Source organism: Anser cygnoides, chromosome 5 (genome assembly GCF_040182565.1).
Source record: "Anser cygnoides isolate HZ-2024a breed goose chromosome 5, Taihu_goose_T2T_genome, whole genome shotgun sequence".
Classification (NCBI taxonomy): Eukaryota; Metazoa; Chordata; class Aves; order Anseriformes; family Anatidae; genus Anser; species Anser cygnoides.
This window is the reverse complement of record NC_089877.1, coordinates 38,775,921-38,802,588: the sequence shown is the minus strand read 5'-3', so window position 1 is coordinate 38,802,588 and position 26,668 is coordinate 38,775,921. Positions and strand designations below refer to the sequence as shown.

General features: G+C 43.5%; 1 protein-coding gene across 2 annotated transcripts in view; it reads right to left on the bottom strand.

Moving 5' to 3' along the window:
* Positions 1 to 26,668, bottom strand: part of MOB2 (MOB kinase activator 2) — a 112,477-nt gene extending 85,809 nt beyond the window's left edge. The window contains exon 1 of one of the 2 annotated variants that reach the window (XM_048066558.2): positions 26,520 to 26,668. In XM_048066558.2, the coding sequence (XP_047922515.1) occupies positions 26,520 to 26,536 (17 nt within the window). In that variant the 5' untranslated portion in view covers positions 26,537 to 26,668. Of the gene's footprint in view, positions 1 to 15,872; positions 15,892 to 26,519 lie in introns of those variants that run through there. The other variant, XM_066997951.1, reaches the window with a different exon arrangement.

Here is a 26,668-nt window from a genome sequence, read left to right as displayed (position 1 = left end):
CACCCTCAGTAAGTTTGCAGACGACACCAAGTTAGGTGCGTGTGTCGATCTGCTCAAGAAGGCTCTGCAGGAGGATCTGGATAGGCTTGAGCGATGGGCTGAGGCCAACTGTATGAAGTTCAACAAGGCCAAGTGCCAGGTCCTGCAGCTGTGGCAGAACAACCCCAAGCAGCGTTACAGGCTGGGAGATGAGTGGTTAGAAAGCTGCCTGGCAGAGAAGGACCTGGGAGTATTGGTTGATAGTCGGCTGAATATGAGCCAGCAGTGTGCTCAGGTGGCCAACAGCATCCTGGCTTGTATAAGAAACAAGGTGGCCAGCAGGGCTAGGGAAGTGATTGTCCCCCTGTAGGCCACACCTCAAGTACTGTGTTCAGTTTTGGTCCCCCCGCTACACGAAGGACAGTGAGGTGCTTGAGGGTATCCAGAGAAGGGCAACAAAGCTGGAAAACAAGTCTTATGAGGAGCAGCTGGGGGAACTGTGGTTGTTCAGTCTGGAGAAGAGAAGGCTCAGGGGCAACCTTATTGCTCTCTACAGGTACCTTAAAGAGGGCTGTAGGGAGGTGAGGGTTAGTCTATTCTCCCACGTACCTAGTGACAGGACGAGGGGGAATGGGCTAAAGTTGGGCCAGGGGAAGTTTAGGTTGGATATTAGGAAAAAATTCTTTAGGGAAAGGGTTGTTAGACATTGGAAGGGGATGCCCAGGGAAAAGGTTCAGTCACCATCCCTGGAGGTCTTTAAAAAGATGTTTAGATGTAGAGCTTAGTGATATGGTTTAGTGCAGGACTTGTTAGTGTTGGTATGTGTGGCGTGTTAGGATGTGTGGCATTTTTTGCCACCTACACAGTACCTGCTTTGTACCTGATTCAGGCTATTTAAGAACTTCCAAGAACAAAGTTTGTTGTTGCTGTTTTAATCATGCTGAACAAACTACTTAAATTCTATCCAATATTCTACAAAATACTTTGTTACCTTCTCTTACTCAGTATTTCATCCCCAGCAGACATACCACACATTGCTGGAGTCCTGCCTGCACGCATTTCCTACTCTACAAGTTATGCTCAGCTATTTAAGAGGAGGGCTGAAAGAAGAAACCTGCACTTCAGAAGTAAAAAAAGCCAAACCCAGACCTTCCCTATTTTATGTTACTACTCATTTTACAGATTTTTATAACACAACCCTAATGAAAATACTCTTCTGGAATACCCTCCACTTAGTTAATTCACACAGAGGAGCTGCTTCAAGAACTCAGACCCTTCATTTGTCAGGAAAATGAATTGTTAAATTTTATAATAGAAGACTATTGAAAACTAAGACATTTTGAAGCAAGCTATGCCCTCTCAAATACACGTGTGCACATGCTCTCCACTGGCCAGCCTGAAGCTGGGGGATGAAGCATCCTTCACCCAGCAGGTATTGGGCCTGGGAAGGAGGACGCTGGTTTATATTGGGGGGTCTTGAAGGTGTAGGGGCACAGATGTTCCTCCAAACCACGCCGGCAGACGAATTGATTCATCATCAAGAAGAACAGCTAAACTCAAGATATTAAAGCTCATCATTCAATAGATTCAGCACACCATGACTGCAAATCCTGGGAAGAAGTCTGGCAAACGAAGACGCAGCGACTCACGACACAACGTGCAGTGCGCTTTTAGGTTTCCTTCTTTCCTTCACTGAGCAGGATGCTGAGAGCAGTGGAAAAAGCTACATGGTTTGCTAAACATGATTGCTGCCCTTTTCAAGTGATTAATGTAATCTTTTTCTTTTAACTGTAGTTAGCAGGAAGGTGATATTAGAATAAGAGGCTCCAGGCAATACATTTCTCTTATAATTATCCAGCATTAATTTCTTTTTGGTAATTGCATTTTGGAGACTTTTGAACACCACATTATGAAATATACACAGAAGAAAAATATGAAAAATACAGCTTTTCATCAGGCAGCCAAGTACACATTTATCTGGCAATGCAAGTAAGTTATCCTCCTGTCTGGATCTGAAAGCAACGTTAAACTGATGAAAAGACATTTCATATTAAATTAGAAACCTAGCATAGTCATAGCCAACACCAGCATGAAACTTGTGCAATTAAAACACGTTTATGCAAAAGCAAAACAAACGGATCTATGCAACAGTCACTCTTGTGAAGGTTTGTAAAAGGCCATCAAAACTAACTTTGTAACTTCAGGTTGTAGTGAGAATATTGGAAAAGCAACCACATCCATGTCTTATATACTGCTGGTTTTGGAGAGCTTTTCTTCATTTTCATCTTCAGCATGACAGTAACGCAGCTGTAATTGCAAGGCACTCATCTGCAACCTGGAAATGTCCCAGTACAATGCCGAGATTGCCAACTGGTCCATGCTGTGATGCTCAAACTTGGATCAAGCTCAGGTAGAGACACTGAAGAGAGAGGTCCAACAGTTGCTGGCTTTTTTTTTTGTTTTTAAATCACGAGGGAATGCTTCCAGCTCATTCCATTTCTTTCAAATCTGCAGTCCCCGCAAACATCAAGCCACTGTGCAATCTTGCAAGCCAAAGAATACTGGAGGAGTTTAACCTTTCCCTCTGCATCCCTGCTTCACAAGGCTTTCTTTGGCTGTCTAGGTAGCATTAGCCTTAAGCTGCCATTGACCTCTAGCAAAACCAACTGATTTGTGCTTTGTTATTCTAACATACAGATTTGCATAGCATTCTTGACATTTTACAAGAAACAGGACTTGAACTTACTTTTCTAAACAGCGCTGTCTTCCCAGCTGTTAAGCTGTGGGGGGAAGCCCTGCCCCAGTTTATATTTCCGCCAGTTGTGAGGAACAGTTTCTTACCGAGCATCAGGAAGCACGAAACTACCAGCCAGCATTTCACAGCACTGTAGAATTAGGTGATGTCATTTTCCACCTTCTTCCTAAAATTATTTAATTCCACAAACACATGATGTACGCTTTCTCCAGATTCTGAAACAATACGTGACACTAATCACAAATTTTGCCTATTAAACATCTACAAAGCATCATTAGCATATCCCTCAATTAAGGACAGGGTGTTCTACTTCCTTAATGGCATTGGATTTTGCCTGCTAAATAACTACAAAGCACCATTATTGCATCCTTTAATTAAGGTTACGGTGCTTTAGCTTCCTTCATGGTGACTGACCAAACAATACGTAGGCTACAGGAAGGGAGCCGCTCCTCTCTTGCTACCTGCAGATGTGATTAATGATACAAAGCTGTTATTGAAGTCAGTGGTATTGAGAGCCATGTGCGAGACACACTCGAATGAGAAGCTGCTCTTGCACAAATCAGCACCTTCCTTCTGCAGTCCATCTTCACACACAAAACAGAAGTGAACGCAGCTGGCAGTACTCTTGCAGAAACTTGCAGTCACAAACTCTGAACTGGGATCTGAGTATTTTATAGCAGCAGCGAGTATTGGTATCACAGCTATAAATACAAATCCACCTGGAAGTACAATCAGCTGTCCTGAATGCTCCCAAGAAACAAAGCTGGTATCTGCCACAAGGGAAGCATCGTTTCATCATCCCTGAAAACAGAAGGTCAACACTCAGCTAAGAGTCTGAAGAGGTGACTGCAGAATGACACTCTTGTCTGTGCTCCCTTCCGATGGGGATACTGAGCCTTTCTGAGAAGATTCCCCAAAGAGGAAAGGCGTTAAGATAACTAAGGCTTGTCTGGCAGAAAAATTCACGTTCTCCTGAGCAAACAACAGGTCAGAGCCAATCCTCGGGAGACCCAACCCATTGCATAAAGTTTGGAAACACAGTGTGAATTTACAGTGCGCTACCCTTTTAAGTCCGCTCAGCTTCCAATTAAATCACGAGTGGCCCGGCTGAGATGAGAGCTGGGCACTGGCTGCTCCGCTGGGGTGGCCGGGTTCCAGGCCAGCTGCGAGGCATGGCCGGCAGGACATCCCTCCCTTCCCTCCGCGGCACGGCCAGCGGTGCCAGCCGCGCCGGTCAGCCCGCAAAGGGACCGGGAGGGAGCTGCTTTTGTTGTCCGTATTTTGTTTGTTTGCTTTACTTTGGCAGCAGGCAAAGGGCTCTCCCCTTGCCAAGTTCATTACCATTATAAAATGTTCCAAATTACAGCGGGCAGAGCGCTGTACGGTGAGGAGGAGGAGGAAGAAGAAAGCAAAGTTTGCAATTAAGCTACAGGACTTCGTGAGCCTTCGTGCTTTTTAGGAAGCAGGTGAGACAGCTGAATAGCGCACATTGCTCCTAAGAGCTCAAATCCACACAGATCAGTTCAAAATATTTCTTCCAAGTTTTTCAATGACTTTTTTGTTAAATGAAAAAATCATCAAAATGCTACCGACCTCTTCATTAGCGATAATCTTCAAACCCATTTTGAGCAGCTTCTAAAACTCTACAGTTTGTTTACATCCAGGACTACTCAGTCATAGCTGATTATTAATTATCAGCATCTACAAATGACAGCTGTTTGTTACCACAAACATTAAAAGGCACGCCTGGATCTCTTTGTCCCCATCAACTCTTCTTTCCCTCGTCCCACAGCGCACTTGTCCCCCAGCCACTGTGTACAGTCACACGAATTGTTGGCGTGGCATCTCGCAGCCTCCTGCAGACGATAATCTGACCGAGCAGCAACATTCTGCTAGTGGCAGAGCTGATTCAGAAGAATGCTATCCTCCTTTCCCTCGGCGGTATCACAGCCTAAGTCAACCTTTTTATGACTGTGCTCTAAAGGGGTGACAAGTCGTGCTTAATAACAGTTCCAAGCAAGTGCCCGTTGTGTTTAAAAGATAAGATTAAGAGCTCCAGTTGTAACACCTGCACAACTCTGGACACAAAGCTGACTGGCATGGCCACACAGTGTATTTGCAAACAGGATCTTATTCATTTGCAACACACACACTACATCTACCAAGCAATTCAAGCATAGCATGCTTTCCTCTGCAGAGATCACCTTTGCTGAATTGCCACTTATGTCTAACTTACAGTCCTGAGGAATACCTATCATTCCCACACCTCTCAGAGCAGCCTGCACTTTATCAGCAGGGTCTAAACTGCAAGAGGCAGGAGACTTTCCTCGCCAGGGAAGAGGAGTCTGTCCCTGTGCAGCAACTGGAAGTTCTCCAAGCACAGCACGAGGCCATAGAGAACTGCAGCCTGAAGCACAGGAGCCCACCTGTCCCTTCCAAGACAAAGATAATCAACCACGATGCGGTACTCGTTTGAAAGGCATTATTCTCAAGTCCCTCCTGCTCAGCTGGAGACCAAAGTGTTTGCCTTAATACATTAAGGAACTGATACAAGGCCTGAGCAGCTAGTGGTTCTGTAATAGACAACAGGAGATGAAGACCCACAAAACCTGTACCACTTTCTACAAAAACATAAGGTTCAAAGAGCCAATAATTAAAGCCAAAAGCCTTTCACTGCTCTTTTGCCATGGAGAGGTTTCCCAGTTACCCTTTACTACAAAGGGAATTAGCGAGCTGAACGAAGGCCGACTGTCAACCCTTAGCACCAGCTTAGGAAAAAGGACGAGTGGAGAGGCAGGAGTGGGAACAGCAGCAAAAGGGAGCACTCCCCCACCACTCCTGAAGTTAAACAACAGGTGAAGAAGTTAGCCAAGCTGTTGGAGGCCCCCTGCCCACCTCATACCTGCCACGCAGCATCTGCCCACAAAAAACCGCAACACCTGACGTGACCATTTCATGCTACCCTCTCATGAAGCATCCCACCATTTCTCGGCAGAAAAGCCATGATGCAAACGGACTGTCGTCTAAATCAGTTTACCCGAAATAAGCCATCCCTTCCATGGCACTCCCTCCATATCCCAAGGGATTTAAGAAGCACGCATGGCCATGATCTGACAAGAGGTAATCCAATAAACCAGACAGCCTCCTTCTCACCGCCGCAAGGGCACAGCTGCTCCGACTCCTCATCTAGGCCTTCCACGTCCAAACGGCTGTAACAGCTCAGCCAGATCTTTACAGCTGTAGGAAGTGTTAGGCACTCCTCTAATCAAGGCAGCAATTAGACCCACACGCAGATAACCAAATCCTGAAGGCTTCTTCTGACACAAAGATTAGTAGAGCTCGTGTTTTTCGCACCCGTCCCTTTCCCCCTCCTATCTCTGTTGCAGCAGCTCTGCTGGCGCTTGGTACACTTCCCAGGCAAAACTGTCACCAGCTAATCTCTAAAAGCCACCCGCTCTCTCCCCCCACCCGAGATGGATCCGTCCAGGGCACAAAAGCAGCTGCTGCTGATAAACCTCCACGGCTGCATTTCGCAGGGACCTTAAAGCGCTGGGGCCAGGCACTGCATGGCTGCTCCTGTAACAAGGGTATCGACACACTGCCTCTCGCGCCCTGCAAGAGCAAGCATTACCAAAAACAGCAAGCAAACCAGAAGTTTTAAGAGTGAATAGAGTCACTGAGTCACAGGAGCGAATATATGCTGAACAGCAGCTAGGTAACTTCAGGTTGAACGCAGTGATAGTCATCCTCAGTGAGTCACACGTGAACCAAAGCATAACTGACAAAGAAAGCGAACTGAGAACTTTCTGGTATAATTGGTTTTAGTTAAGAACTTTGTGTCATTTTCTATCAGTAAAGGGCATTTTTGGTTTGTAAGTTCCATGCTGGATTTTCACATCACAAAACGCCTGGCTGGGAGCACGTGGTAATAGGTAGAAAGTGATGCGCATCCTAACTTCTCTTCAGTCCCCAGACCAGCACGGATTTGCCATCTGTGGCTCTGAGAGGGAGGACATTTACCATTATTCTTCTATAACCACAGATTTAATAAACCAAATCTTGTGCATAACAGCTGCATTCAGCAATGGGCTGTGCGCATTGTTTATCAAAGTCAGTCCTTTACCAAAAGATAGCATCTGACTACCCACAAAGGGAACCCATTCCTGTCCACTCCCAGGATACACACATCCCAGTTCGGAAACGTTATGCCAGCAGAAAAATTAACACGAGAAACATAACTTGGAGTTGAGCTCTTTGCTGGCTGTTACCACAGAGGGTGACGGAACACAAAAGACACGATACAGAATGTGTCTGATTTGCATTCATTTTACTGTAGCAAAGCAACTTGAACATAAAAGAGAGCTAGTCTAATTTTAGCAGAAAATAAGCTGACATACAAATGACAGCTCCAACAATGATAATCAGGTTAGAAAGGCCAGATCTCAGCTAAAAACTACATTTATGAAAAGTGTGCTATAGCATCTGTTAAAACATATTAACCTAATTAGCAGTTCCAGAAAAAAATTTCACACACGTACGTACAAATCACCACCACAAACCCTCATGGGACCTGCAGCAATTAGTGGGATACCTGGCAAGCCGAAAGCCGGCTTTGCTTCAGGAATTACCCTGGCACTTTTACTCTATTTACCCAAGCAGGGTGGCCATATTAACAAAACAGAAAAATTGTAACCCAGCCAGCCATTAGGCGAGCCCCCTTTGTGCACCACCCCAGTCACTCGGTCCCCCCGACACCATCCCCTCCGCCAGGCAGAGGGATTTGTGCAGCACCACCGCGAACTGCATCAGGAACACATCCCAGTTAAACCTCAACGCTATTTTCTTCCCATCCGTTGTAACCTGCATCAATCCCAGGATCCTAATGAGAGCCCTCAAGCACGTGAGCTGCCCAAATAGAGGGGAGCAGGCAGCTGGGGCAGTGAGAAGAGCACATCTCTAGGAACCCATCTCCTCCCTCTCAACACCCCAGGAGCACTTGGGTGTTTTCACACTTCCAACTCCACACTGATAATTCCACATTTACCTCCTCCACCCTCAGTCACGAAGAATAGCTGTTATACTACTCTTTTTTTTTTTAATATTACTCTGTTATATTACTTTTTTTTTTTTTTGCCCAGTTTCATGGATACTATGAGAGGAATAGCCATGTAGGAGACAGGTTTTTATTGATGTTGACTTGATGCCATAATTTTATAGCTTTCATAATTCAGCATGCTAATGTTTTGTTCAATATAAATCCAAATGATACAGAATGACGAGCTAAACCTAGCATTTAATTTTCCAAATAAGTACTTGAACATCCTGCATTTTGATACATATGCTAATACCTACTAATTAGAACCATAACAAAGGCTTTAAAGATGGGAATTAGGGAGAGGAACTTTCCAAAGCAGAGTTATTCATTATGTGACAAAACAAACATTAGCACCACTTCTCCCGTGTAATGATGGAAAATATTCTCAATAGGATCTTCTAACAGAAAAAAAAAAGGCAGTTAAGCAAAAAAAATAGGCAACGTTATAAATTCGCAATATAATTCAGTACATCCAACCTCAAGCACTGTTGAAGGAAAAAAAATACTATCTAAATTTCAGCATATCTCAACCAGAACAGAAATCACAGCTTCCAGGCAATACAGAACAAATTTGAGGTAAAGTATTAAAAATGTGCAACACAAACACCATGGAAGGGCCAAATGATGAAATCCATACTTCACTGCAGAACTGCAGCTAGATTCAGCAAAAAATAACCTTATTGTTTTAGACCACTTTAGGGCCAGGAAAGCTTCTATGCTCGCATGCTTTTTCCACAGATGAAAGCATTTTTTACTTTTTATCAGCACTGGAACTACACTAGGCTAACAGGTTGTTTTACAGTAGTCTACGAAAGAAGATGAAGCAATACTGTTTTGCTGAAAAGGAAGATCCTAATCAGTAGCTTGTATTAGCAATTTACTACCAGAGACCACTGAGACTGGGCTAGATGTTAATTCTAGTCATCTTCCTAGTAAAACACCATCAATACAGCTTAAAAGCTCCTTCTTTTGTAATACTTTATTTCCATTCTTTTGTAATACTTCGCTTCCATCAATCATCCCGCTTTCGTATTGAACCCATAAGCAAAATCATGAACATATTTTTAGCGAACAGATGTTGAAATACTTGAAACCTCTTTCAGCGTGTCAGCAAAGGGATGCTATGCTATTGCAATCACAAAGTACACCCTTGTTTTAGCAGGTGACCGGGCAGAGGCTGCTCAGAAACGCTCCCTCGGTGCTGGAAGCTGCCTTGCCTTCACGTTAGGTGCACCGAGTAGCAAGGCCAACCCTTCTCAGCTCGGCTGGGCAGCTCACCTCGGCCTTCTGCACATTTCAAACACTGAAGCAAAGCAGGAGGAAGGGAGAAATTTAAATTTCTGTTCCAGGCTGCTGCTTGCTCTCTGTGTTTGTGCAAATTGATCGGTGGTTGGAGTTTTTCATAATGACAGCTTGAATATTCAAACCACTTTCGGACTGCCTTTCTCTAAATACGCGTCCGGGGGGAACGACAGGACACAGACCCACAACTGAGATAACTTAGATATAACACAAAACACTTCTAGAGAGCTACACATTCATAGCTGAGATGGAATTATCTTGCTGGTTGCTAACCTCTTGTGCCATTTCTGAAGATGCACAAGTCTGCCCTTAGCATCCTCCAACTCCATCAGGTGCGCAAGAGCAAAGCAGACACCCCCACTTGCAAACAGGACGTGCACAGTAGGTTTTTTTGCAGGCACATTCCCAACTTCCATCTTCAAGGAAGATTTGGGAAAGGGGAGAGCAGGCACAAGCCTGGAGCTTTACATAACTGCCAAACCAAACAACCAGCAGTAAGAGGAAGAATGACAACAGTATGCTCCTGATGCTGTTGTCTAACCGGAAGGCAAAGCCAAGAAGCCCCGCAGGAAACAAGGGTTAGAAGCAGACTGCCTTATTTCCCACTGGTTCTCTGTTTAAAAACATCCCCAGTATGCATAAATCAAGATGTCATTGGCAGTGAAAACAGAAGCCCAGCTTAACTCCATAGCTACAAGGCTCTGCTAATCCCTCTCTAGCATTCTCACTAGGGTCCCTAGCCTTCTTTTGTTCTCTTCATATCAAGCTTCGACAAAGAAGCTATGACAATGACACACACAATAAATTTGTATTCGCTTGTCAGACGCGGGGTAAAAATATCTCCCTCACAGGTAGGGTAATGAGAACTGAAGGAACCAGAGGCTACTGTGGCATATGCACAATCATACCAACTTTAACACAAAAATTTAATTACTGCAGCACCTAAAACACTAAGAACACTCAGCTATAATTTAACGCAGATAGACATATCAACTTTTTAAGATCAGCCTTTAGAAAGGCTCACAGCCCATAGAAATATCAGTTATACTTTTTAAATATTGCAATGTGTAGAGAGAAAAGTGTTGTCCTCAGTAAACTTACTGGAGGAAGAAACTGGAGCAATAGAAAGCTATAGTTCTCCCCGATGAAAGTCACATTCCCTTCTTTTGACATAGCTGTGCTAAAAATCCAGATAATCTTATTTTTCTTTTAACAGAATGTATCACACTGAAATCTGACATGGAGGTTACAAACATGTTGCTGCCACAGTGCATCTGAGGAAGCAGGCATTATTTTCAACTTTATTTTTTTTCCTTCCATTCCCACATGTAAACTATTTTCCAAATTATCCAAAGAATTTATCAGCAACTTCTTCATTGACTTGTTTTGGTAGAAGTTAAACTTGCTAGAAGAAAAAGGATGAAGGAGAGGCAGCACTTATAAAAGCCGTGGAGCTTTTCATAATACAGGCTCGTACGAGCTGCTACAGCCTCATTTGCTCCCGTGGCATATGATGAGGTCATTCTTTAGAAGAATCTAATTGCAAGATAAAGCGCTTAATCTTCTCCAAGAGATTTTGGAGAATACAATACCTAAACTAGTCAAGTTCTGCTGTATTAAGAAAAAGGGACCCCACCGGACAGAGCTGCAGTGTAAGATGAGTGTTGGCCACCGTCATACTTTGCAGTTACATTTTGAACAGAGTTAGGAGAATTTGCATCGGATTAGCTAAAACCTATGCATACACTAATGTGTACACAATGGTTTTGCAACATTTTGATTTAAAACTAAAGAACGAAGCCTAGGAAGAGCAGTGGTTTTTCAAAAGCCTTGAGTGAAAATGGTTCCAAGGAACACAAAAAGGTCATTTCCAGCCACTAAACAAACCTGATTTATCCTCAGCATGGTACCAACAAATCAGAGGTAACGTTCGGCTGATCAGCTGTTTGAACTGGCTTTGTTATCAATCACTCTTTGGAGTACCCAGCAGAATTGTATTTTCTTCATCTACTTAGATACTATTTATGTCTCCCAAACAAGACTTTTCTCCTGCATTAACGCCACATAAATAAAATAAAGCTGGAATTACTAAACCAGCAAGTTACTAGCCATAAAGCTTTAAAAATACAAGGTATATTTAGATCACATGCTTACATTTCTCTTGCACATACACAAAAAAAAGTAAAACATGCACCTAATAAGACAAAAAACAGCAATTATGATTCTTTTCTACCATGGATCCTCCCCTTCTGTGGGGGAGAAAATTCACTTTAGTGTTTAAAAGTGAATTTTAAGCGGCAATTATATTTAGGAAAAGCACCTTCAATCCACGACCTTTTTGTTCCATGCTTCCAGATGCTAAAGTAATTCCTACTGAAGGATTAAAATTAGAAACTCTGCTTAAACATTAATGTTATATTGAAATCTTAAATAAAAAATCTCAAAATTACCATAGACTGAATTCAACCCTTCAAATTCTGACAGAAGTTTATTAAAGCTTCAGCTCAGAATACCCAAGAGGAGCATACAAGCTTTAAGTATTTCAACTGTTCAGGAAGCACTACAGATTCAAGTGGGGAAGACGAAGGTCAATGTACCATCTGGCATCTCTGAAAACACAACCCCAATCCAAGCGGCCGTGCTTTTCAGAAAGAGCTATAATAAAAAAGCATGCAGTTACAGATTAGAAAAAACACAGCAGATCGATAATGTAGCTCATATATATATGTATATCCAAGTGGTCTTGTTTCTGTGTTTACATTCCATTCTTGCCAATGTTAAAAACAGACTCTGTCTTAATTCTTGCTTCTTTCTCTGGCATGAGGAAAAAAGCTGGTGTGTTTTCACCTCTAAAAAGCTAGTAATAAAGGGAGAGCACCACAGCGATTCAATGTTAGCATCCTGGGATGCTTCTCATTCTGTAGAATTTCATGTCTTTTCCCCCCAAGAACCAATTTTGTCTTTTTCCCCTCATTATCACTGCATTATCAATATCATTATAAGTCGGTACAACGATTAACATATGTCTAATGACAGCCAAGGTCCCAAAGGTGACATTTCAACAATAGGGAACAGTAAATACCAGAAAGAGCGTGACTTCAGCATCCTTAGGAACTAGATGCTGCAAGCCAGGGCCTCTAAATAAACAGAAGGATGAAACATGCTTAAGAGATGGCTGACTTCATGAAAAATAAATCAGACAACGTTCACTTTAGCCCAAAGAGCATTCACTTAAAAAAGATGAAGAAATTGATCTCTTTTTTTCTGTAAGAGGTAACATGGAAGTACAAATGCAAAAAAGCAGACTGAAAAAGGAGGAGCAAAAGCATTCCACTTGTACCTCCTGAAGTTTTTCAAACTTAAAATCAAATCACCAATTAACATATTTAGTATTTCTGTAGAAAGAACAGGTATTAGAAATGAGCGTTAGAGAACTTATTGTAAAAGGAAGTTTTATTTTTTGTCCCTTTGTAACGATCAGATTCTTATGAAGCATTTCAACTTCCTGTTGAAGCTGAAGGGAGGTATTTGCAAACAGAAGAACAGATAAATCTTTACCATGCTATTTTGTCAATACATTCTGGTTATCCACCTCTGCATCGGAACCATACATAATGCAAAACAACAGCCTCGCAAGCCCAGTATTCCATTTCTGACAACAGCCAACACTGGAGCGATTCAGAAGACTCTATAAATCTCTCAAAACAAAGCTAATTGCCCAACACCATATCCCAAGAGAAATTTCTTCCCAGCTCTTGACTGCTCAGCTTTGATGCATAGACTAAAAACCAGTATTGTCCTAGCTCGTACAGCTCCTGATACCCTTGCTAATGTCGTTAATCTTTACAGAGCTGTACTACTTACCTCAATCTCATAATTTAAATCCTGCAGTGTAACATGGCGCTGTACACAAGAATTCCTCCTAGCATTAGTATTCCAACCTTCTATTGTTATGCAAGACATCAAAATTGCTCTTTATTGTAAAAGTATGCTGCCAAGTCAATTGCCTTGTAAAGTCACTTCTGCCTTGATTCTCCCCCCATTTTTGAACTTGCTTTTCCACATGATGAAGCAGAACAAGAATTTATTTGGAACCTAGTTAAACTGAAGTTCTTCTGGATTTGATTTTGTAACCAGAGCATATTGGAGAATTCATTCTTTCTTTAGAGGTCTGAGACAGTGCCTGCTGTGATACTCACACTGTCATTCTTCCCCTAGACTCCAAAATCTTGGTGCAGAGAAACAAATCCAAAGTGAGATTAAAAAGGAAAGTAACAGTTTCAAGTCTGTGGATGGCTGTCACCTTAGAATAATATTTGTTTTAGCAACCCCCAGTTAATGAGTAGCCCGTGACTCTATGATAACCATTGTCTTCCTTGGAGATTAAGCTTCTTTTTGGACAGGTTTATCTTACAATACTTTTGCTTTGTGTCCTGTGCACTCCACCCACTTCACTGGTCTCCAGGGATTGTAGAGAAAAGAGCCAGGGGATAGTTCCTGTAAGCAGCCACATTATTATTTCAGTGGAAACACGGATACAGTTTGGATTACTTGTTCCCACAGTTGTTTGGTCCTGCCTTTTTTTTTTTTTTTTCAATATAAAAAGTGTATATACTTGGGCATACGCTAGCAAAAGAACAAGGGGAAAGTCAGCCGCTGACTCTGAGAAACTCTATCTTGGCAACGTCCTTTTGCAACAATGCAATATTTTGCCTCTAACACCAAAGCAAAGATGCATTACCCTTCTTATTTTAGCTAATACAGAATCTACTTTGTTTGTTCAGCAATACCAAGCAGGCAAAGTTAACTATCCCCCCCATCTAGCTAGTAACATTGCATGCACCATTTTTAAAAAATACGGGATTTAGAATAGCGGATAGCAGAATTAAGAGGATTAAGGAAAAAGAATTGCACCTTCACATTTCCCTCTGCTAGGAACAGAAAGCTGCAGGTAGTTTGGTTTGCACACGCAGCCTGGCTCCTCCATTACGAGAGCCTCTGACCTCCTTCAAGACTCACGTACTATTCCATAGCTCGTTTAACAGACACACAGCTGGATTTCTAGAGTACTTTATCAGATTTAGATTGGATGTTAGGAGGAAGTTCTTCACTCAGAGGGCAGTGAGGCCCTGGCACAGATTGCCCAGGGAAGCTGTGGGTGCCCCATCCCTGAATGTGCCCAAGGCCAGGCTGGATGGGACTGGGGGCAGCCTGGGCTGGTGGGAGGTGTCCCTGCCCATGGCAGGGGGCTGGAATTAGATGCGCTGTAAGGTCCTTTCCAACCCAAATCATTCTACAATCAACATAAGAATGAGAGCAAGCATAGAGCAGTTACTAAATTCTAACTTCCAAGGAAACAGCAGAGTACAATTCAGCACAAAGTTGCACACTTCAGCTCAATCACATTTACTTTTCCATCACACTATCAAATCAAGCCCTCGAGGAAAAAAATAAAAGCTTTATTCCCCTCTCACATATTGTGCAGTCCACAAAGGGCACGTTGACTGACTTGGTGGTTGGGTGCCCTCAGGTTCAAATCTCACAGCATTTACAAGACACCTGTGCTTCTCCATCTTTCTTAGCTCTTGAGACTGATCAGCAATATCTCTCAGCCTGACTTGTGATACCATCAAATTGCATATATTGATTTTTGGCACACCTAGGACTAGAACCTTTGTCTGTAAAGCGACAGGCTGAAACCATATCCACATGTTAAAATAAAAGCACACTAAGCCCATGATTAGACAAATGCATTATATACAAACCATGGGACAGGAACTATTGGCATTAGGATTAAAGGGAAGGCAATAAAGTTCACCGCCACAGGCAACTAAGGAGCCACACCAGACACCAATGCAGACAGCACTCTGTGAAACTCAGGTAGCATGCTGCAAGCATCAATTCTAAAATGGGCACCTGTGACAAATCTGGACACAGACATTTATCTGGAGGAACGATAAATTGCTCCTTTAGGTCAGCGATCCAGGCATGTATGAATTCCCAGGATCCAAGTTTTGTGCTACAGTTCAATTACAGGTAATGATTCTGTGTACGATGCTACTGTACGCAGCATTTTTACAAAGCTATCAAGGTCTTTGTGATAATAGAAACTCATTACTATTCCTTTATTATACCCATCTAAGAAGCGATGATGTGCATGCTAGCAAAGCCTTATACACACAAGCACTTTTCTTCCTGTATTTGCTTCCTCTTTACTCAGATTCTATGTGCTTGCTCTAAAAGCAAGTGCTGTTGTTCTTCACACCGTGAACCATTACTCTGGTGATATCCCTCATGCACTCTCAGGCTTGCTTCCTTTTTACTGTTTCTGGTTGTACAAATGCTCTTCTATACAGAAAGTCAAATTAAGTGTAAAGAATGAATTTGAACTGTAGCTGTTAAAACACATTAAAACCTTCATGGAAGTTGTAATTCAGAAGTTAAGCAACCTCCATGCTAGCTTAATTTGCGATGCCCAAAGAAATCTTCAACATCCTTTTATTTGACTTTTCTGACTTGGCTCAGAAACACTCAGGATAGCCACCACACCCTTAACAAGTAGAACCAACGTGTTGCATTGAGGCTGGTTTTGTTACAAAGATACTTCCTTCTCAGGACATTTTTGTCAACTGGAAAATAAGAGACCATTTTTTTAGAACACAATGTATGAAAACAGGAATTTAACACATCTAAGTAATAATGTTTCTTATTCTATTTACTTAAAAAAAAAAGTCTACTCACATTTCTGCTGAAAAAGCAAACCAGCAAGTGACTTCATCCTTCAAGGCAGTGGTTTTACTGCCTGTGTTTCAAGAACTACAGAAAATAAGCCTCCCTTAACAAGATGATTAATTAATTTTAAGTATTCCTAACCAGCCAACCTAATAAGCTTTCACTCCACCTGAAACCAAGATGTACTTGACTTAAACAAGAGCCTTGATTCTCTTAACAATGAGGAGAAAAAGCAAGCCTGTGCACATGTGAATAATATTGTACCCACCTGGAAGGTTATACCTCATACAGCAACAGCTGTGTGCATTTCAGTAGATGACTAGGCACATCCTGCCTGAAACACAAGCATTTTAAAAACAACAAAAATACCCTTACAGAGCAATGCAAAAACCAGAAGGCCACCCTTCTAAAAAGTAAGCCAAGCACACTGCCTATAAGCTTGAAGCCAAATACCTAGCAGAGCATTACAGGCTCTAACAGAGCATCTCCCCTTTCAAAGAGGAGTTTCCATCGCAGTTCACACCACCTGCTCAAGCCTCAACAGGCTCAAGCGACTCGTGCCACACTCAGCAGGGTGGGGCAGGAGAGAAACCCACACCGCAGACACTCTGGGGCTATCAGAATGCAAACCCAAGGCAGCATTTTGAATAGCACCAATGAATCTAAGCAAAAGCCTGTGCTCTGCCAGACCTTGTAGTAAAAGCCCATCATATACTTAAAGAGAAACATTAATAAATATATCAGAAATAACTGAAATGTCAGGATGGCCTTCAAAAATTGCTCAAAATCAACAACATCATGATAACCAAATGAGAAAGGAGCAGAATAAGAACTACTGCTACATGCCCATCCACAAGAGGAACACTGCAGAAAGAAACAATACTTCATGCCTGAAAAGCCAGCAGCATAGGGGCACCCAACAAACCCTCTGCCTTGCAAGATTAAGACTACAATTGGGCAAGATCCAGCAAGTGCAATTAGGCTTTCCTATCATTTTTGCTGCTTCTTTTCATCTTTTACCAGCCGAACTTCTTTCAAACCTTCAAGATCAGTTGATGCTGGTTTGAGGAAACGTCACTGCCTTGACAAACAAAAAAGAGACGCAACGAGACCAGTAAGTGTGCCAGGGCTGCAGGTTAGCACACGCACCCCAGCCAGAGATTACAAATAAACCAAGAAAGGGTGGCTCGCAGAACAAAAACTAAGACATGGGAGGGATAAGGCATATCTGAGGATTTTAGATAAACCAGAACATGCGAATACTCCAATTTGTAATCTCGTTGCTATCCTAGAAGAGATTTACATGACCTTAGTAGTGGCAATGGCAGAGCCCACCTGTGGCTTTCTGACTGTAGGCTGGTCAGCTCCTTAAAGATACCAGTCCTTGCTACATCAGCAGGCAAGACTTCCCCAGCCAACACAGAGCTTAGCATTAACCTGGTTTTGCTCAAGACAGTCTATTAACATAAAGAAGCAATACAAGCATACCCCGATGCTGCTTCTTCCTTCCCACAGGACATCTCCTGGTCTAACAGAAGTTCCTAACCCTCAATATGGGCTTGTTCCTCTTATAAGCCATGAGAAGCAGTCGCACACTAGTACTCTGTAAGCCCCAGCAATCATGAAGGCTACAGACCAGAGTCCCAGCAACACCTGCATATCATCAGAGGCAAGATTTACTGGAAAGAGAGCTACTTATTTATCACACCTGACACAAACTTGAAACCGTGGAGTTAACCCTGCAACCTGAGCCCAAGTAGTCTCATCCAGAAAGCAGACACAAAACACCTTGTTGCAAAAAAACAACTCTCTCCAGTTTTATATAGCCTGCTAAGATACATTCTACGGAACAAAGTCTTTCCTGAACAACTCTCTGCTGGTTTAGGAGGCACAATACAAAAGGAATTCTATACTGGGGGATTAAAATTGTGAAATTATGGAGTTCAAAAAAAAAAAGCACACAAAACCTTAAAATCAATCTCAAGACTGCCTCTACACAGCCTGCTTCACACACAATCTGTGCTCTATGTATAAATAACCAGGAAACTTCCCAGGTGAAAGTGCCAGCTATCTATACATTTCAGCACAGAGAAGAAACAGCAATGATCCACCGAAGCCAACAATTCTCAGCGCACCCCTTTCTAACCTGCACAGTGAAAATATGCAGCAGAACTTCTAAAGAGCTTGAGTTCAGGCGCCTGGCTCCCTCTGCCTCTGCCCTATCCCCCAAAGCCGTGGGACAGTTGTTAAAAACACACTCTTCTGCATGCTTGCCTTTTAGCTTAATGGATGTACTCGGTGTTCAGAGGAAGAATTTGATCTATGACAGTCATCCCTGTCTTGATTCCAGTTGAAAGACTAACATTCTTCAGGTCTTTGACAAATTATAGGCATCAGAATTTATACATTTCATATTTTTCAGTGCGCCCAATGCCCACGTAGTCCCTCTTTCCACAGTCATGAACAGTTTTGTGAATTGGATGAAGAACCCACACCGTGACTGGTTTCTCTTGGTTGACAGAATAAAAATAATGACTTCAGACAGAACTTCCATTTTTTTTCCTCCAAATGCTAAAATAATAGCTCTGCTGTTCAGCCATTTACAGTTACACTCATCATTCTAACTCCAAAATTAAATTACCTTAAATTATCGCACGTAGCCTCAGGAGCAGGAAAGCTCCTAGAGTGCAACTTTCTGAAGCAGCCAGTGATGAAACAACAGCTCTTCCTTAAGTAGCCCCATTGATATAACAGCCTTCAGTAATGCTATCAACAACATGATTGCAAAAACAAAATAATTCATTATAAAGTTTCCTACGTTGAAGGAGACAGGCAAAATTTCATTTTTATTGCAGAATAAGATCAGTGGAAAAACTGCTAAGGCAGGCATTTAGAAACTGAACCCAGTAAGCAGATTTCGCAGCTTTATCCCTGTTTTTAGAAGGCAGAACATGGGTTAAAAGCGATGCACGAGATTCCTTCAACAGCATTCCACGAGCAGAGAACCGCATTAAAGTTCTTTAATAGGTCAGCAGTGACTGCAGAATATGCAGATCTGACAAGACCGAGTTCAAACTTGTATACACAGCTATCTAAAAACTGCAGCCCCTTATTATTACTCTTTCAAGTATGCTTGCTCCGGGCCCACATCCAGTAGATGTAACAGATGGAAGCTGCCAGTGAAATATGGCAAAGCTACATAGGCCTGCGTGTGAGAACCAGGCTTCCTGAAAATTGCCTTGAAGCAGACTGCTGGATTCAGCCCGACACCCAAACTTCCACTACCTTCACCCCATGGGAGAGCTAGTGCTCTTCAAATTGGGGTTCTTCTACCTGAGGAGTAGATAATAAATGCTGAGTTATATATAACTATCCAGTTCACTGTCTTTATAATTTAGCCATAAAGTGAATGTGCCAACGTAGGACTGCCACTCTGATGGAGCTCTGAGCTCCTTGCTTGCTCCAAGGCACCAGCATAGGCAGAGCATCTCATTTTCACATATTCTGCAGTTCCTCCATACAGTTCAAGCAGAAGGATACATCAGAAAATCACTACTTATTTAGAGTAATTACCACTAATAATCACATTACTTCATGATTACATTCAATTAATTTAAAGCCTTGCCGCCACCAGAAGAGCATCCCTCTTCTTCCCAAAGGTTTGTGCTCCCACCAGCTCCCTAGTGCCATTAACGTTACTCACGCAGCTACACAAACAGGCTACAGGAACTCATTTAGCTGAAAACTAATCTGGAGAGGAAAAACGGGAAGAGGAAAAAAACAAAACAGATTAGTTTTCAGACAGATGAGCATCTTACCCTACCAGCCTTCATGAATAATGATGCCAGCATAAAATCAGAGAAGGTAACATGGAGATATATATGAGGAAGAACTACTGCTACCCTTTGTGAACACTCAACTCTTTTTCCAAGGAAGTCAATTGTTTATTTTACTTTAGGAACCTTGAGACTGATCTATTCTTCTTCCCCCTAAATAAAACCCTTGCTGGAAAAAGGATGCTCTCAAAATCAAACCAGGATTTATGTGCGTTGTACTGACCAAAGGCAAGTAACTGCCTAAGTGATGCAAGTTCTGTGGTTTGCTAAAGTAACACAGGTTTCAAAATGCAGGATTTCTTTGGCATTTTCTCCAACAAATGCAAGATTTCAATAATTAAATATGCTAGGACACTTCCACAAATAGGGCTCTGCAGCATAAAACAAATACCAAAAGATAACCATGGCAGAAAAGCAACACTCTTAGTAATACACCAAAGCCCTTTCAGAACCAGAGACCCATAAGGGTGCAACAGATGTGAGCAGTTTTAATGGCTCTTGGCCAGTACTGATGCCTCTTCTACAACTGAAGAATATGAGTCTCCAGGGATATCAAACAAACAGCACCTTTCCACTACTATACATACACTGTATGAATTTGACAGGTTAATATTTAACAGAGAAACTCTTTTACCTGTGGACTATGTTATGCTAGTTGTTTTGACAGGTAACTACTGGTTTAGCAGACGTATGGCTCGTGGCTGATAAGAGTACATGAAATAATATTGAAGTCTCATTGGCAGTGAGCTGAGCATGAACTGCTCACAGACAGACCTAAGACTTATCTAGGGAAAACAACCTGGAATCCCACAGGTAACGAGGTTACACCTATAAATAGGAGTAAATAAGGAACATGTGAACATTTCCTGCCCAATGGGACTGGACACGTCTGTTTTACTGGTTCCGAGCTACTTTCAGCTCTTTCAAAGCAGGGAAAACAGCCCACAAAGCCAGGAATTTGCAGGGCATGCAAAGCAGGGGAAACACCTGTCGTGAGGTCAGTGGAACAGCAGAATAGCTTTACACAGTGCAGCTGGGATAGGTGGGAGGTTGCAGCAGAGTTTCTAGGGGAAAAGACTGCCTTATAAAGGCAGGAGACCTTCTTACTGGAGAGGACCGAAGGGGGAAGCATTCCTCATGGCTGCAGCAGCTGAAGAACTTCCAGCATTCTTCCTTTTTATAGCAACATTTGCTATAATTAGGAAGTTTCAAGCAGTACCTAGAATGAAAATGATCAGCTACCTTCATATATAAAGGTCTGTTAGGCACAGACAGCAGCGCTCTTCTTGCTTCAACTGCATTACATAGCAGCCAAGCTAGCAGCTATGCAAACAGCCTAATTTCTCACTGCTCCCGCTACAAGATTCATTCCTTACAATTAATACATCCCGTTCAAAAACAACAAAGATTTAGCCTAACAGCTGTAAATTAGCATATGGGATTTTTTTTTTCTGTCTCAGAACTACAACACTAGTGTGTTTTTTCTCCTCTAGTCCTCAGCTGTTTCAGCTCAGTGCTAGGACTTCTCTGCATAACAATATCACTCATATTTCACCGGCGTGTGTCTTGAACTGGACAGTGTCCTAAGGCCTTATGAGGAAGTTTCTTAAAGACACTGCCATAAAAGCAGTATGGGAGACAGCAAAACAGCAGTGTTCGTGTTGTTTTTCTTCTACCCTTCAAAATCATTGTTGGGATAATGCTGCAAAATCCTGTATCCAAAAAAAGAGTGGAAAATCCGCTAGTTTTATTTTAGGGACCTGACAATTACACCTAAATGAAATAAATGCAATGACACACAGGCCTTCTGTACAAGAAGAATCTGCCAGTGTGCAGACCTAAAGAACTTCTCTTGTGTTGTTAAAAATCTTTAGCATAGCACATACTCTAAAAGATTCAATTTGCACAGCTACGGTACAGTCTCTACAGAACACACTTCCCAGTTACCTGTCCTGGTGAGATGAAGGCTATACTAGGTAGCATATCTGTGGCGTTTGCAATGGATTGACTGACATGACAACATAAATTTGCAAGTGTGAAGGCCGTTATTATATTGAATTAAACATTTTTCAGTAAACAGCTGCATCCATTCGCTGGACAGAGCACCTGAGCAGACTGAAGATGCTTGTGCTGTCTTCAGGCACAAATATTCCCACCAGGAGTTTGCTTCCTTCTTCCATCTGCATTTTTCTGATCTTCCTAGGCCATTGCTTTTCTTACTGTGCTCAAAGCTAAAGATATGGGAGCAGTTTGGCCAGGATATGAGAAAAAGATAACCCTCAATCATTTTTAAGCCCTCCTTTCCAAGTCACCAGGACAACATATGGAGGAACAGATAACTGTGCAGTGAATGGTATGACACTATGGGTAGCTGACAGCATGGGTAGCACGGGCTACAGCTTAAAAACCAAAGACAGGACAAATCCCTGTTGCATACAGCCCCTTCCCTTTTACTCCACTCCCCACTAAGTAAGGGGGAAGGAGCTGTGGGTCATTGTCAAGTCACCATAAAGCACAGAAAGGCAGACAGATAATGCACTGGAGTGGGAGCATGCTAACTTTACAATTTATTTTCTTAGTGTCTTAAATCCCCTTCCCCCAGAGCTGGACACCCTGCTGTCCAAAAGAAAAAAGTTACTGTTAAAATAGTTGTTATACAATAGAAGTTCAGCTATTTTTAGTAAGCTGCTAGGTGCTGCAGCTACCTCAGAAAGTCCTGAGTACCACAGTGAAACCAAGCCATACGGATAAAGATGCTGGCACTTACTGGTACCAGAACCACCTGTAAAAGCACTGGACACTGCAGCCCACGAGTACAAAAGATCTTACTCTGATCCCAGAATAACACAGTCCTCTGATGCAGGTGAAATAGTGATATACCAACAACACAAAATAACCTGCGCTAAAGAGTTCAGAGGGGCAACATTTCACTTCTGGAGGATGCACAGGTTGCCTTGTGCTCAGAGGTGTTCAGGTAAGGATTGAGAAGGAATGCCATCAGCTTTTTGAAACAGAAGCTGGCTTGCAAAGCAAAAAATGCAAGATCATTCTCCCCTCCACGTTTTCTTCACCAACAGTCCCTTTCCGTAGGGCTGGTCTAAATGCTGAAGGCTTTTCCAGTAGCCTAAACCGGAAGAGAGTGTCTTCTGCAGTTTAAGATGCATCTATTAAACTCTTTTGCCATCACAACTATGCTGACCTCTTACAGTTCTCATGGTTGCAGTTATAGTACAGATGTAGCCCAAAATGTCTCATGTTTAACAGACAATTGTTAGTAAAATACCCTGCCTCTCTCCTCTGTTATAAAAGTTCAAAAAAAAAGACTACAGTACACAATCTTTCTTTGATTAGGAAAAGCGTGTTATAGCATTAGACATAACAGTTGAAGATTAACTAAGGCCACATCAGGTTTACTAGTACCATTAATATACTTTTCCTTTGTAATTGTGAAATTTAAAACCAAATTATGAGATTTCAGTTTCATAGCTGAAGGAACAATGCCTGTCTTTGTTGCTCCAGTGAACTTCAAGAGCAGATCAATGCTATTTGTAACACAAACTTCGGAATTTCAAAGTGTAACATAGACCTTTCAGATGCTGGTGACCAAAACAACTAAGCAACAGTGATTTTCAGGCTAAATTGCATTAGAAAATATTTTCTATGTACAACAAAAGTAGAAAAATAAAAAAGGCTCTTTTTTTTTTTTCAATTGAGAATGCACTGAAGAGACCATGGGCTTTCCTCAGCAGCAGTATTAAGGCCGTGCTCAGGAGAAGGGTAAAAGACACTAACCAACCACGGAGAAGACTTGGGGTTTATTTTGATGCTAAGCTGAGGACGTACTGTGACGTGCCAACGGCTCGGCTTGTTCAGCTTCCTTCCCTACAACTTGACCGGATTTTGAAGCACTTGGCCGAGCAGAAGGCAGCACCCAGAGAAGTTTTGCTGTGTGACCACGTAAGCCTATAGCTGTTTGTTAATCCCCAATAAATTCACCATTGTTCATAAGCTCCAGCTTCCGTTTTTGTGTATTAAGCACTCAGAGGCAATCAGAAACACTTGGGCTGCTGCCCTTAGCAGTATGATTAGGACTTACCCTTCCCCCTCCCCAAGAGGGCACAAGCGAAGGGGAGGACCAGCAAGGACTAAAGCAGATCGCACTCTAAATCTTCTATAGGATAAATGTGACACGAGCTTGAAGGGTAGAGATCTAGAACAGAAGCAACTGTTACTGTTGCCTAATTTAACACACTTGCACTTGGAGGTTAAGGTGTCAGTAATATGCAGTTAAAATACAGAGGGTGTTTCTCATACTGAATGCTAAGAAAGCCCAGCTGATAACGTGAGGCATACAAGGAGGGTTCTTGTGAGCAAGCACACATGAAGCTGTAATCACAAAGCAGCACGTTACCAGAGCAGTACAAAACAATAAAGATCAAGGTACTTCGTTAGTGACAATACTCATCCAGGAGAGAGTGACAAGCCCAAGGAGCAGACCAATGCAATTTGCTCTCCAGAGGAACAGCAAGAAACGGCCACAGACTGAGAGGTTACTGGGAGCAACCTGTTTTCCTGCGATCCCTGCAGGTTTTTCTGCAGCCCTTCCCTTCCCACGCAAGGGCCGGGAACAGTTGAAGTTTTCGCTGAAGAAAGGCTGAGCGAGCAACATGACCCAAGCTTCAGCCAGGATAGAGTAATGCCCTCAGTTTTTCTCCACAAACAACAGAAGGATGTTTGCATTTAGACACACGTGCTACCAGCAGCACTAATTTGGGCAGGGTAAGAAAAGGTCTGTCAGGCCTCCCTCCCCTCTCCCCTTCAAAATATCAAGGCTTTGCTTTCCTGCTATGTCCCTCCGCAAAAAATCCCCACAAATACATCTCAGATTTAAAGGAGAAAACCTCAAGCACTGCACTTGCTTTGGTGAGGCAAGAAACATACCAGGAAATAGCTGAGAACAAGCGCGTAATGTACAAGTGACTCAGGATCCATTCCCATTACAATGGGGAAAACAGGCAAGCCTTTTTCCACACGTGGATGGATCCACCCACTCTGGGTAAAAAAAAAAAACACGGCATAAATGCCAATTTTTTCACAGCAGCTTCAAGAAGCCCACAGTATTTCTCATAAGGAAACATATTTTATTGACAGTTTGGCTCAAGTCGGTTTTGATTCTTTTCTGCTTTACAATGTAATTGACACAGAGTAAGTAGACCGCGTAACTGAGACAGTTTGAGTCATCCAAATGTCTTGCACAAGTACTGCGTTCAACTCCTCTGTAATTGCAGCGGACCTTTGACACTTCAGCTTTTACTTTTACAAAGTAAATGAAACAGACCACCTATGCCGTGTGTTAGTTATCAAAAATAGCAAAACAAGCTCGTCATTTACACGAATATTTTCACTAAGACCACGTAAAAATAGCGTAGGCCAGAGGGCCGCGACACAAGCGCTGCGGTGTACGGCATGCCGAGCCTCTCACACATCTCAAATGCTGCATTTCTGCTGCTCTGCGGGCCGGAGGACAGCCCTGCCATCAACATCTACCCCGCTGACACCGAGCGCTCACCCCATTAAACTGGGGGGAACGCACTTCCAGTAAAGCCTAGCTGGTATTGCTGCCTCAAGAGCCGGTCACATCTCGTTTGAAGGTAATTAACGAGTGCCGTACTTTCACTGGTGTTCAGCTGCAGGCAAGAGCCAACACACACCATCTTCCTAACACGCCAGGCCTAGCAACTGTGACAAAATAGGTTTTTACCTCCTATTGCAGGCACATCACATAACCTAGGCCATAAAGACCACTTTCGGGCACAGGATCAAACTACCGTAAAGAAAGAACGAAGGGCAGTGAGCTCCGCCGAAATGCTACTTTTGCTGAAGCATAAACTTGCTGCTCATGCAATTTTGGAGCGAAATTATTCACAGTTCACCCAAGCACAGGTCACCAGCAACCAAGTTTATCCTCCCTTATACACTGATAGTGCATTGGGTCACTCTCAGCAGCTGCACCACCCTCTCCCGTACTGAGGTTTTCAATCCTAAAACCGGCAGCAAAGTGCTTTCTACCTCCTGTCTCTAAGCAATTAGCACCATTAATCCCAGGCCATCCGAGCCCCCTGGCGTGGCTCTGATTTGGCTTTAATCTCCGCTGAGGTCTCTTCTTCCTCCCCACAGAAAGCCACTTAAACCTTGGCAAGCCTCTAGGCTGAAAACAACCTTATGCTGCGGCAATCGCTGAACCGGTAGGAAGCAGGGAGACCCGCGACGCCTGGCCTTCCTACTCCCCCCGAAAAAGGGATGAAAAGTCACTCTTTCAGCCAGCAACCACTCGAGAGACGAGGTGAGGTCTCCTCCACACCTCTTCCTCCCCTCAAGCTCCGCGGGGCTACCCCGGAGAAGCCGCCCTGCCCCTGCTCCGGCGGCGCCTTCTCACGCTCCCTCCCCGCGCCCCGGCAGGACGCAGCCCCGGCTGCCACCCCCACCGCACGCAGCCCGCCCGGCAGCCGCTCCGCTCCCCGCCCCGCCGTCCTGGCAGCCTCCTCGGGGGGCGTCCAGAGGGGGCGCGCGGCGAGGCTGTCCCCAGAGGGGGAGCCCAAAAGGGGGGTGCCCCCAAAGGGCTTCCCAAACGGGGTGCCCCCCCCCAAAAGCGGTCCCAAGTGGGGGGTGCCCCAAAAAGTGGGTTTCCCCAAAGGGGGTGCCCAAAATGGGGTGCCCAAAAGGGGGCCGTCCCCAAAGGGGGTGCCCCCCCCCAAAAAAAGAGGGGTGTACCCCAAAAAGGAGGGGGATCCTCCCCGCGCCTCGCCCTCGCCCCACTCACCCCATGAGCCAGTCCATGGCTGGGTCCCGCCGCCCCGGGAGGCTCCCCTGGGCCGCCGCCTCCCTCTCACCGCCGGCTCATGAGGTCCCCGCGGGGCCTGGCCGCGGCTCGGGGCCGCCCTCGGCGCTGGCTCCCGGCCGCGCTCCGGC